Source organism: Dipodomys ordii, unplaced genomic scaffold, assembly GCF_000151885.1.
Source record: "Dipodomys ordii isolate 6190 unplaced genomic scaffold, Dord_2.0 Scaffold190, whole genome shotgun sequence".
NCBI classification, from domain to species: Eukaryota; Metazoa; Chordata; class Mammalia; order Rodentia; family Heteromyidae; genus Dipodomys; species Dipodomys ordii.
This window is the reverse complement of record NW_012267406.1, coordinates 1592785-1606138: the sequence shown is the minus strand read 5'-3', so window position 1 is coordinate 1606138 and position 13354 is coordinate 1592785. Positions and strand designations below refer to the sequence as shown.

General features: G+C 37.0%; 1 protein-coding gene across 1 annotated transcript in view; it reads left to right on the top strand.

Annotated features, from left to right (window-relative positions):
• Cpa6 (carboxypeptidase A6) overlaps nucleotides 1-13354 on the top strand; it is a 274164-nt gene that overhangs the window by 168331 nt on the left and 92479 nt on the right. Inside the window, exon 3 of the mRNA XM_013034477.1 lies at nucleotides 10818-10942. Coding sequence (XP_012889931.1) covers nucleotides 10818-10942 — 125 coding nt within the window. The remainder of the gene's footprint in view (nucleotides 1-10817; nucleotides 10943-13354) is intronic.

Genomic DNA, 13354 nt, shown 5'->3' with positions numbered 1-13354 from the left:
CTCGTTCACAAGGCTCGTTCCACGTGCTTGACCATGTCTACCTTAATGATTTTTATATTTGTGAAGGAAAATAGAGTAAAATAATGGGCTGGTTTCCCTTTCATCTTCTTAGCTATTTTGAAAACAATGATTCCAATATAGGCGTTGCCATTATTTTCAATCTTGCTCATAGATGATTTATTAAAACTGACCTATATGCCAAAATATGAATGTCCACTGAAAGGTAATATTTATGTTAAATGGTTGAATAAACATTTTTGCCCCTGAATTTCAGGGAAGGAAGAAAATTATGGGTGAATTTGAGGAATAGTTTTGTAGGATTATATAAACTTTTATACTGAAAAAGCCCTCATAACTAACTTCATATAGAGTTAAAGGAAATCACATAATTCAACCTTCTATTATAATTAGGAAAATTAAACCTTTGAAATGCAACATATCAAAGTTTAGAGAAAAGCAGGAAATTTCTTTTGTGTCCCAAGTTGGACACATCTTTGTGTGAATTTTGTTTGATTTCTTTGGTTAATACATAGAATTCTTGAGTCAAGATCTGAAAGACAAAATGTGTCACAAAATCAGAAGTGATTTCCATTAAGTATCAAAACCCACAAAAGGCCCAGAATTCTAAATGAGAATTCTCAATCATACTGTTTTTCTGACTGCCAAATGGAATATGTATTGATCAGATATCATGAAAATGTCTTCAATGTTTAAAATGATAAATCACCAGAAGAGGGTAAAGTGAAACCTTCTATTATTTGATGAGATATACTCCAAGGACTCTTGTCTTCAAACGAATTTATTATTCAAGTGATACACCAGGTGATCTCTGATACGTTATAATAATTTCACTACAGATCCAAGATGAAAATGCTATCTTGACTCTCAGTGTGGAATTAAAGCTAGTGAAATTTTTATTTTCTTCATCTAATAAGTTTCCCTGATGGTCTCTAAGTTCTTAGTCCTTTCATGTAGAAGTCAAGAAATCTGCTTAGTACTTGTAAGTCTGCAAATGTTCATGGAGAGGGCAGGAATAGTAGTGGATCTAAAAACCAAACAATATGTTAGTGTTTAAGAAAAAAATTCAAGGTGCCAAAGTCAGAAGGTTTAAGCTTCATAAATCCTCGTGGGTATGCAAATACAGGTCTACATCTCTTTCCATATCTCCTAAATCACCTCCTAGCTATACTGTCCTGCTAATGCTCAAAACTGCCACCCTTTATCTATCATACTCTCAGTTATTACATGGCCTAAGTAGAATGGTAATTGTCTTTAGAAAGGAAGCACCATACCTGAAGGCATGGCTCAAGTGGTGGAGCATTTGTCTAAGACGCACAGGGCCCTCAGTTCAAACCCCCAGTATCACCAATAAAAACAACAATAAAAATCAGGAGGAGTCAGCCTGGCAATGACAGCTGAACATGTTTGTACTCAGAGCCAGCCTGGTACTCACAGCTGGCCATGTTGCTCCATGAAGCCAGCCTTGCTCCCATTTCTAGACCATAGTGTTCTATTAAAACCATTCCACAAGTAGGCGCTGGTGGCTCATGCCTATAATCCTACCTATTCAAGGGGCTGAGATCTGAGGATCCTGTTTCAAAGCCAGCCAGGGCAGAAAAGTATGTGAGACTCTTATTTCCAATTTACCACCAGAAAGCTGGAAGTGGAGCGTGGTTTAAGTGGTAGTGCACTAGCCTTGAGCAAAGAACCTCAAGGACAGCACCCAGGCCTTGAGTTCAAGTCCCAGGACCTATACACAGACACACAAACAGACCTATTCAGCAGTGTGAACATCAGTCAAGGCTTCACCGTACCCACCAAGAAATAAGACAAAGCAAGACCATTGTATTCATGTCTAACTATATGCAAAAAAATCTTTTATAAAAATGACAAAACTTTTCTAGCTACACTTCTCTTCCAATTAGAGCTTTAGCCCTTTTTGTTTCTTTCTTCTACTAGACAAAATCAAGCTATTAAATGCTAAGTAGAATTGTTCCTTTTCTTTACAAGTGTTCAGTCCAGAGATAAATCCCAATTTCCTTAACTCTCCACAAGATCATTGAAGGCAAGTCCAAATCCTAAAGTAAGTTCTTCCTTACACCCTTCACTGACACTACCTGTGTCTTTGTGTTGAATTTTCCTTATGCAACAAGCAATAAACCCAGCTTTGGTTTTACTATATTAATGTCCTAAGAGCCTTTGATTCATGAACATCAGCAATCTTTTCAAAAACGTGAATTTAAAAAATTAATAATTCAGGAAAATGTTAAGAATCTTTTCTTTTCCTACATGTCATCTAGTTATAAAAACTAGCGTTCAGCTTTGAAGATAATTAGGAAGGAAACTTGAGCACCAAACAAAACTTTTCTCTTTTTACCTAACTTTGGAGAAATAATACTTGCCTGGTGACTAACATTGAGGCCACCAGTATTCAGTTACATAGAAATTTGCATTCTTAAGCAATACTTTGATTTGGACTAATCTAATTTCAATTATATTATCGAAGCCTAATGTGTCACCCAAAAGTTTTGGAAGTGGAATCTTAATGCCTCAAAACAGCAGTGTTGGAAAATGGGGATCTCTGAGAGTTGTTTGGGTCGTGAATAGATTGACATCTCGCTAATGAATTTGGGACTGGATTAATTCTTGTGGTAGTGACTTCATTTTCATAGGACCCACAGTGTGGGTTGTTCTAAATGCAGGCTGCTCCTTGCATTTAGCCTCATCCACTTGCCCTTTGCTTTCTGCCATTGGTTGAATCCATGTGAGATCCTTGCAGTAGCATATTTTTTGCCGGCCTCTAGAACTGGAAACCAACATAGACTTCTTGCATTTACAAATTATCCAGACTCAGGAATTCTGTTATAGCAATAGAAAATGGGCTAAGACAAGCCTTTACTGATTAAAATGATTATTTTAATGCCTAATTAGTTAATGGCCAATATATTTTCTTTTCTTTCTGGAGGAGGGTTATTGGGGTTCTTAGGGATATGCTTCAGGAAGAGTGATAACTTGATATTTGAAAGAAAACATAGTGGGCAGGGAGGGAAAAATTAGTTCCAGAATTTTAACAGTCTCGCAAAGGTCTCTAGGTAATAGAAAACCAGCATCTCTGGCCATGTTTCCATCCTGGAAGTCTACTGATAATTTAAAATGTTGAGAAGTAAAACAAGGACAAATAATACAGCTAAACCACATAAGAATTTCTTTCTTTCTTTTTTCCTTTCCTAGTACTAGAGTTTGAACCGTGTTTGCTAGGCAGATGCTTTACCACTTGAACCACAAACCTAGCAGCATTTCTTTAACTATATGACTGCAGTGTCATGATAGTCATAAAGAGCAGGTAAATGTAACCCTAACAGGGAGCATATCTACAATTATGCCTAAATATTTTCAAAATCAAGAAGATTTATGAGTTAAGAAATGGGGTGAGTAGATAAAATTTGAAAAAAAGACCTTATTAATTTTTGGTGAGGGTAACTAGAATCAGGAAGCTAGAAATGCAGGGATTGAGAACCTTTATTCTGCTAAGGGTTATTTGTGTATTTATGGCACCATTAGAAGGCCATACAAAATCATCAATGTGGGCAGTTGATAAGAAGCATGTATCTCTATATCATTATATACCAAATGATTTCAAAGGCTTTACATGGCCTTATAGAGGTAGGGAATGTGAAGTAACAATCATAGAGACATTATATATTTACCTAAGGAGGGAAAAGATGTATTATTCCACCTATAAAATATATATTATTCAGTGCCTATTAAGTAGACGTAAGACACGAGTCTAAGCACTGGGAGATAAGGTTGAGAGGGGCAATAGCAAGCGGGGGGGGGGGGGAATAGATTTTCATAATCTCTACTTTTACGGAGATAATATAATAGAAAACAGACATTAATAGTTAACAAGGAAATGCAGTGAGTTGAATGGCAGGTATCAAAAGGACATGCTCATGTCCTAGCCAGAACTTGTGAAAGTGACCTAAATTTAGCCAAAAAAATTAAAAAGGGTCATTTTAGATGGTATTAAGGATTTCAAGATGATGTTATCTTGGATCACGGAGATGCAATCTAAATCTAGTAAGCATTCCTAGATGGAAAAGAGAAGACACAGGTCCTCACAGAGGCAGAGACTGGAGTGATGGGACCACAGGCTGAGGAATGCCTAGGGCTGCCAGAGCTAGAAGCAAGGAAGGAGTCGCCCCTAGAGGCTTCAGTGGAAGTACTGTACTGACTACATCTTAATTTGGGACCTCTGCTCTCTAGGCCTGTAAAAGAATGCCTTTCTTGTGCTTCGAGCACTTTGGTTTGTTGTGACTTACTAACACAGCCCTAGGAAAGCAATTAGAATAATAAAATATGCAAATGAGATATAATTAAATGTGGTAGACTGTTGAAGAAACATATTGTAATTTGTGTGTGTGTGTGTGTGTGAAAATATCTCCCTGTATAGTCCACGCTTTCCTTCAACTCATAATCCTCCCGCCTCAGTTTACCAAGTGCTGGGATTATAGATGTATGCCATCACACCCAGTTTCACAATTTGAAGGAAGCAGGTAACAAAGGTTTGTTCTAAATGTGGCAGTCTGAGAAGCTTTTTGGCAAGCTTAATCCAAATCAGACTGTTTTAAGAGTAAATAAGCAAAATGCTTTTCAGTGTGTTAAGATTTTGTGTCTTCCATTGTAATAATGAGATGTACAAGACAGTATGCTGGAAACGAGCTTTATGACTTCGTGGGTGTTGGGGGATGGGAGGGTGGGCGTGGGGAGGGAGGAGTCAGGGAGGTGGGGAGGAAAGGGATAGTAGGGGAAATATAACAATTGCCCTCATGGGCTCATTACCTTGCTCATGTAACTGTACAGTATCTTTACAATAAAAATATATATTAAAAAGATTTTGTGTCTTAACATTGAATATGATTCTGTAAATCAAACACTAATCATCTACCAAGTTGATACTAAGTTTTCTTGTTTAGAAGTCTTTCCTATGATACATAAGTACTTGAATAATCATTTTTTAAAGGAAAAAGAGGAAATAGAGCAGGATTGGGCAGTTCTATGCCTCTGTGTTATTTCATGCAGCTGGAAGGCTAGCCATCTGACAGAAATTGAAGGGCCACCTAGACTCCATATCCAGATACGGGACTCTCTCAGGGGCTTCTGGAGGACACTGAGAGACACTTGAACCAGGTGCACAAGCAGCCCTAGGCCCGAGGCAGGGTAGTTTTCAAAAGTAGATCTACCAAACCAAGGGCTTAGTTCAACCTAAGGACCTGAAGAGCTTGATATTAGTATCACACTGAACTATAATTATATTTTTAATTGCAAGTAATTTTAACTTTGAATCATTTATCATTCAATAAATGCTCTAAGTAACAAGACACTGTTTTAAGTATTTTATATGTATTGATTCATTTAAGCCTATAAAAAATATATTATTCTCATTTTTTAAATGAGGAAACTGAAACAGAGAGAGCTAAAGCAAATTGCCCAAAGTCACACAATTCCTAAGTGGCAGGCTGCCGGCTGCTAGAAGTCATCCACATCACAACAAAAACAACAGCGACTAACATCATTAAATACTGATCTGCAAAAAGATGTAACTATCATCTTCATCCTACCATTGAAGAAAGGGAAGACCAGAGAGTTAGGGAACTGTCCTGAGAATCAAATGAATTCACCACCCCTACAGTTACTTCACACCCAGCCATTTGCCTTTGTGCTAGGAAACACACCTGCTTTGTTCATATTCTGTTTTATTTCTTGCTTCCCTCCTCTACGCTCTTCAATCCATCTCTACATTTGAATCTCCCCCAAATAAGGGGACAATCATCTTAATCAGAAACACACAAAATAAAACTTTGTCTTACAACTTATAGCCTTTATTTTTCATATGTGTTTCAAATAGCAATAACAACAAAAAAACTATTGTTTGTGTTTATTTTTATTAATATGTATTAATTGTGCAGATGACTGGGGTTCAGTGTGATATTGCAGCACATGGATAAAGCATGCACTTAGGAAATCAGAGCAATTTGAATTTCCTTCTCCTTATCATCTCTTTATGTTGTAGAGCCTTCGAGTTCTTTCTTCCTAAAGTAGATAATAGGCTATTGTAAACGGTCAGTCACCCCACTGTGTAGAACACTAAAATGTTTTTCTTCTGTTTTTGTCCTCTTCCAGCCTCCCTTTATCCACTTTCCCACCAACATCCTTCCCAATCTCTACTCATTACTATTCTTCATTCAAGTTGACTTTTTTAACTTCCATGGAGAAGATGTGGTACTTACCTTTGTGTCTGGCTTACTTTACTTAACATAATATCCTCCAGTTCCATTCATTTTTCTGCACATAATAGTATTCAGTTTCTTTATGCTGAACAATGTTTTATTATGTATGTTTACCACAGAAGCACACCAATATTAAATTCCTATTATAGCTATGGTGAATAGTGCTACAATAAACTTTATAATGCAGGTTTTCCCTTGGTATACTGATTTTATTTTCATCCAAACAAATTGCTTGGTGGACTTTTTATTTCTTTTGAGAAGTGTCTATTCAGATCATTTGTCCATAATTTAATTGATTACTTTTTTGTTGTCATTAAATTCTTTCAGTTTCTGATATATTTTGCATACTAATCCTTTCTGAGATCAATAGTTGACAAATATTTTCTCATATTATTTAGTTGATCTCTTCATTCTGTGTTACAGAAGATTTTTAGTTCAATGTTATTTCATTTGTCTATTTTTGTTCTTGTTTTCGGTGCTTTCTGGGCCATCTCTAAGAAATCATTGCATATATTAATATCTTGTGTTTCCCTATGTTTTTTTTCATAGTTTTATGGTTTCAGGTCTTACATTTATATCTGATCCATTTTGAGTTTATTTTGCACTGAGTGGCAGAAGCCAAGTTTCAGTCTTCAACATGTGGATATTCAGTTTTCTGGGCACCATGTATTAAAGATCTGTCTTTACACTGTGGTTTGAGTGCCATTGTCAAAATCAGTTGTCTACATGGGTGCATAGATTTATTTCTGGGATATCTGTTCTGGTCTTTTGATATATGTCTCTGTTGTATGCCAGCTTCTATGACTCTTTACTATGTCTTGAAATCAGTTATTGTTTTGCCTCCAATTTTGATCTTTTTGTTCAGGACTGCTTTGACTACTCAGGGTTTCTTTCCTTCTGTATGAATTTTCAAGTGTTTATTCTAAATTTGAGAAAAAATCACTGGTATTTTGATGGAGATTGTGTTGAATCTACAAATTGCTCTGGATATTGTGGACATTGGACAATATTTATTCTCCTACCCATGAAGGGAGTTCTTTTGTATGTTCTTCAGTTTCCTTAATCAATATTATGTAATTTTAATTGTAGAGATCCTTTACTCCCCTGGTTACTTTTTTACTTTTCTTCCTTTTTTATTATATATTATTATCTTTAAGTTTTACTAAGAGATTATTATTTAGCACACATGCTTTTCTTCTTCTTTGTAACTATTATAAATGGTATTTCTCTCAAGATATCTTTTTCAGGAAGTTTGAAATTGGCTTATTAAATAGTACTGATTTTTTTTTCCCATGTACTGGGGCTTAAACTCAAAGTTTAAGTGCTGTCCTTAAGTGTCTTTTTCTCAAGGCTAGCACCCTACCACTTGAGCCGCATCTTCTCTTCCAGCTTTTGTGTTAATTTATTGACAATAACTGTCTCACAGACTTTCCTACTGAGTCTGGCTTCCTTTGAACTGCAATCCTCAGATCTCAGCCTGCTGAGTAGCTCGGATTACAGTTATGAGCTACTGGCATCAAGCACTCCTGATTTTTTCATGTTGGTTTTATATCTTAAGACTTTAGTGTAGTAGTTTATCCATTAATCTTTTGGTAAGATCCTTAGGATTTTTATAAATAGAATCCTATCTTTTGAAAACAAGAATAATTTGACTTTGCCATTCTTGTTTGTATGCCTTTCATTTAATTCTCTTCCTACTTTCTTTCTAATTTTTCTGGATTGGCATAATAAGTGAATGCCCTGATCTTATTCTTTATCTTACAGGAAATTTATTGGTGTTATTTTATTTGATACAGTGTTGTCTGTGGCTTCATCATAAATAGTCTGTATTATGTTAATTATGATCTTTCTATTTTTTTCAGAAGGTTTAAGCTGAAGTAATGTTGAATTTTATAAGAGACTTTCTCTATACCTATTGAATGATCATATAGCTTTTTGTTCATTCTTTGTGTGATATATTTTTGTTGCAACACATGTACTGAACTATCCTTGCATTTCTAGACTAAATCTTGACATGCTTGATCATGGTGAATGTGCAGTTGGATTCAACTTACTAATATTTTGTTAGGAACTTTAAAATATCTTTATTATAACTAAACTACTGATATATAATTTTATGTTTGATTCATTCCTTTTCTGACTTTGATTTCAGGATAATGCTGTCCTTGAATATCTTTTGAACTCTTATTATGTGTTTTGCATCCAATAGTCTAATTCTCTGAAAGAGACTATGGATAATACCAATAAGAGAATACCAGTAAGAAAACTGAAATTCAGATATGTTCAAACCTCCCACAAATTTACACAGCCAATGCTGCCAGATCTTAACTGATTTTACAAATTACTTTTTTAAGTTGTCTTTATGTGAATTTCTTTTACCTGTCTGAGAATGTTATAATTTTATTGTTGTTTATTTGTGACAGAATCTCACTATGTAGCCTAGGTTGGCCTTAAATTCACAATCCTTATGAATCAGCTTCTCAAGTAGTGGGTGTGCACCACTATGCTTGGTGATAATATTTCTTTTATGATGTTAGTCTTTTCTAGGTCTTATTGTAGGGTATATTACTTTCATGCAACTTTTCTATGGGGAAGCTACTCTTTTCTGTGGGATAAGGATTCTTGTTTTAGCATGTAGCTCAGAGAATAGTACTTACAGACTCATGTGTAAGGTGGTAATTCATAGTATTTTTAGGTACCTGTGGCTCTCCACCCTATAAAATAGAGCACATTTTTCTTGTATCCATTGACTGAAAATGTTTCCCTTAATATAAAAAAATCCATCTTTGCCATTGCCTTAGAGGCAAGTCACAGGATTGACTAAAGGATTAGAAAATCTAATGTACAAAGGCAAGTGAAAGTTATCAACATGCTTTATGTCAAAAAAGCAAGAATCCAACCATTCCTCACTGAAGAACAGAACAAGAATGAGACTGTGTCACAAGTGTAAAGGATTAAGAAAAATGTCTGACAACCTTGTTAAATGTGGACATGAATTAAATTAGGATGCTGTCAACTCTCCTCCTTTTGAAGACTTAAAAGGTTGATCTAGCTGTGCCTATGGAGGACAGTTTGGTGCAGTCCTAACTATATCCTTGCCCAAGGGCTGACAGACGGATAAAATGACCTCTTTGCATCCCTCCCAATCCCACACTTTTGTTTGCCTGAGATTGTGGATAGGCTTGTTAACTCCATCAGATTTGCCCCTGCAAGTTAGCTAAGGAGTCTGCTGACTGAAAGAAAACAGGTGCATTCTTTGTTCCAAAAATAAAAGCCTGTTTACTCTGTTCCAGGATAGATTATTGGACATTGGCGTCCCTGAATCACAAAGTATATTTGATCTTCAGAATGCTCTCACAGAATGCCCATACTGACACAAGTCAAGTTAAAGTAACTAAATCTTACGTGATAAGAGATTAATCTTATGTGATAAGAATCCTCCTACAGGACCAAGAATAAAAACACAAGAAGAAGGACATCCAAAACTGATATCAAAAGACAGAGATGAGTCTAAAATTGTGCCTAACTGGAACTGTGGCTCTAACTTCCAGAAAAGATGAGGCTACCCTCCCTCTCAGCTATGTTCTGTTATTCTTTCAATGAATCCAGAGCTCCTAGCAGTGTAAATACTAGTCAAGGGACTGGGATCACACTAAAGGATACAGATGTGACTCCTGCTCTCCTACAAAATACTGAACATGTAGTGAATGTATAGCAACTTATAATATGGGGGTGGGGAATCCACACTCAAATAATAAGCAATGATTGAAGTGCTATATGCACTTCGATGTATGTTCTGGGAAGTAACCAAATGCACAAATTCTCTGACCGGAGTACATTCAGGTCAGAGAAAGGGACACAATGAAAGAAGCACAAGGTTCTGTAGCAACTATGACAGGAGACTTGCCTTAGTTACCAAGACCTTCTGAAAAGGGAGGATTGTATAGATTATGAAGACTGAGTCGGAATTGGAGAAAGGCAGGTGTTGGGGAGAGCAACCACTTAGAGAATGTTTCTGAACTTTGCCTTGGAGGTATAGCTCAGTGGTAGAGTGCTTGTCTTGTACAGAAGAGGACCTGAGTTCAATCCCCACCATAATAAATGAGTTAAATGCTGTGAAATAACTGTAACTTTCTTGCATGGAAGAATGAAGAATAATTATACCCTTCAAATACTTATTCAAATATTTATGTCATAAGTACTTTTTAAATATCAATGTTGCTCAATAAATAATTTTAAAGTAATATCAGAATTATACTTAAAACTAATTTTTTTACCATTTTTCTTCTTTATCTTGTAACTTTAGTGTACTAGTCTTCAAACAATTACTTCAAAATTAAACAAATCTATATGGGTATGAAAAAGTATGCAGAGCAAGTCCAAGATTATACAGGAATTTTTCTCTGGTCATTTAAACATTGATTCTAATCCCAAAATGTGTTTGACAAGAGAATGTATTTGACATTGTGACATGGATTTTTCCCACCTACATTGAATGTGAATTATAGGTTGGTTCCTGCACTACAGGTGGACCTTTGGCAGCCCAGCAGTATCTCCTATGTATCAGAGGGCACCATTACTGACATCCATATTCATCAAAATGCTTCTCGAGCTCTGTTAACCTTCTTACAGGAAGCTAACATCCAGTACAAGTAAGCACCCCCTTCCACTTGCTATAAAATTCATTTGTACTAAATTGAACAGAACAATCTTTGCATTCAGACTATTTATCAAGTGTTTACAACAGTGTTTTGCATTTTGAGAAAATTACTGTGAATACATTCACCTTCCATGATTTTATTAACCTAATACCATTTTACTGTGACTAGGAAGTGATCAGTGTCAGCATGAACTTTTCTCTGTGGGAAGAAAGAATAGCAGCCTGGCCATGCCAAGATGGCTGATGAGAGGACAAGGCTGTCTACAAGGGGTCATGTCAGCCAGGCTAAAGATGAACCTTGAATTCTAGCAGGCAGTGGGGGCAATGCAACCAACAAAGAAACACAACAGTGGTGCATTATTGTAGTGGACCAAGCACGTCAGGCAGAAGAAAGAAAAGATGTACAAAGACAGGAAGGGGAAAAATTGTGGAAAGTCTTATTGCAGGGGAGGATCCCAAACCTCTTGTGTATGGTGCTGCCCCTAAAAGGATATAAACAAGAGAGCCACAAGTCTGTGGGCACCAGGAATAATAGCAGTCCAGGCAGGGGATGGTGAATCCCTGACTTCAGACTAGATTCATACATTCCCAAAAGTATTTTTAGGGAAAATCTGCTGACTTCTCCTCTTGGTTAGAAGATAGGTTGGAAAAGAAGTTAAAAAAAAAAAAAAAAAAAGACTCCAAATTTTCTAGCTTGGAGAAACTCAGTAGGCAGTTTGGAAAAGATTTGGATATTAGGAGGGGTTGTTGTTGTTTTGTTGTTGTTGTTGTTTTTGATCAGTCATGGGGCTTGAATTCTGGGCCTCAGCTCAGTTCAAGGCAAGTGCTCTACCACTTGAGCCACGGCGCCACTTCCAATTTTCTGGTGTTTAACAGGAGATCAGAGTCTCATGGACTTTGCTGCCCAGGCTGGCTTTGAACTGTGATCCTCAGATTTCAGCCTTTTGAGTAGCTAGGATTACAGGCGGGAGCCACTGGTACCCTGCTTATGAGGGGTTTTTGAAGGAGTACAAGACAGTAAGTAGAAAAGAGAAAGAAGAGTCAAAGATTTCAGCGAGAGAATGGACCATGGGGTTAAGTGCTACAATGATAGTTGATATTGGAAATTATTTTCTTACAACTCATAGTGAGATTCGGCTGTTAAGAGTGGAAGGCAGAAGTGAATGGGAGGTAAGACAGACTCTGTTCTCAGCAGTTAGAATAAAGAAAGAAAGAAAAGACCACAAAGAGGTGTTGCTCAGAAGAGTTAGGATTTATGTAAGTAGGGGGAAGTTTAGGCATGTCCGGTGGCTGCAAGGAAGGACCAATGGGAAGGGAGATGAGGAAGATGAAGCCAGAGAGAGGGCACAAGTGGAAGAGCAGGTCTGAACAGTGGAAGAATTCCTCATCCTTTCAGAATAAAGAAAGAAATGTAAGACTACTTAAGAGGATAGAGAGGAGAGTCCATAAATTAAAAGAGATCAAAGGTAATTATTTTTTGAAGGTGGAATAGTAAAAAGTATACCTACTGAAAGTGAAGAAGCAAATGTTGAAGAATTGCCACCAAGAACAAAACAAACAGGGTGATAACAAATAAGACCAGTTGCTACTGAAAAGGGAATACAGCAATGATAGAGGGCTGGGAGCTTATAGGTTAGGAACATAGAAAGGACAGCATGGCAGAAAGCTAAAGCTTCCAGTGAGATGCTGGGTTAGGTATTCATCCATGCATTCTAACCTGGAGGGAAGAGACTAGGAGGAATTATGGAACAAAGGAAGAAACTTTTAACAAAATGTAGGTTACTGGATGTTATAAACTCTAGGCTAGGAAGTTTATAGAGGTAACAGATCCAGAAGCTAGTGAAGGAGAGGATGGCTGAAATGGAATTTTTTTTAGGTGGAGATTGTGGGTAAGTATGAAAGGAGTAAATTACTAGAGAATGACCATAGCTGCCTTGCCTTTCCTTGGCTGATATGCAGATTGGAGGTGAAAGGCATAGTGAGGAGTCAGAGGAAAGCAACTAGAAAAGGCTGAAGGGAGGGCAAACTCTTTCTGAAAGTTACAAGATTAATGAGGAAGCAGGATAAGGAACCAGGGCAATTTTGGCCCCATGGTAGGTAGGAAATAAGATTTCTGATGGAGCAAAGATATGAAAAGGAAGAATTCTCTAAAGAGCCTGAAGGATATAGGAAGGTTGTTTACAATGGAAGAGGGACTCTAGAGACACAAGAGAAGGGAGGTAGGGTGGAGAGAACAGATGCCCCATGGAGGATCTGGGAAGAGGAGGTAGAGTATAGTGAGACAGCCAGCTGAGAGGCATGATAGTAAATGAGTTTCATAACCTATCCCCACTTCAATAGCATGTTGTATTATCACAGCTGGCCCCCAAGTTCCTGATGGTGCCTAGGGAGATTTAGGGTGAGC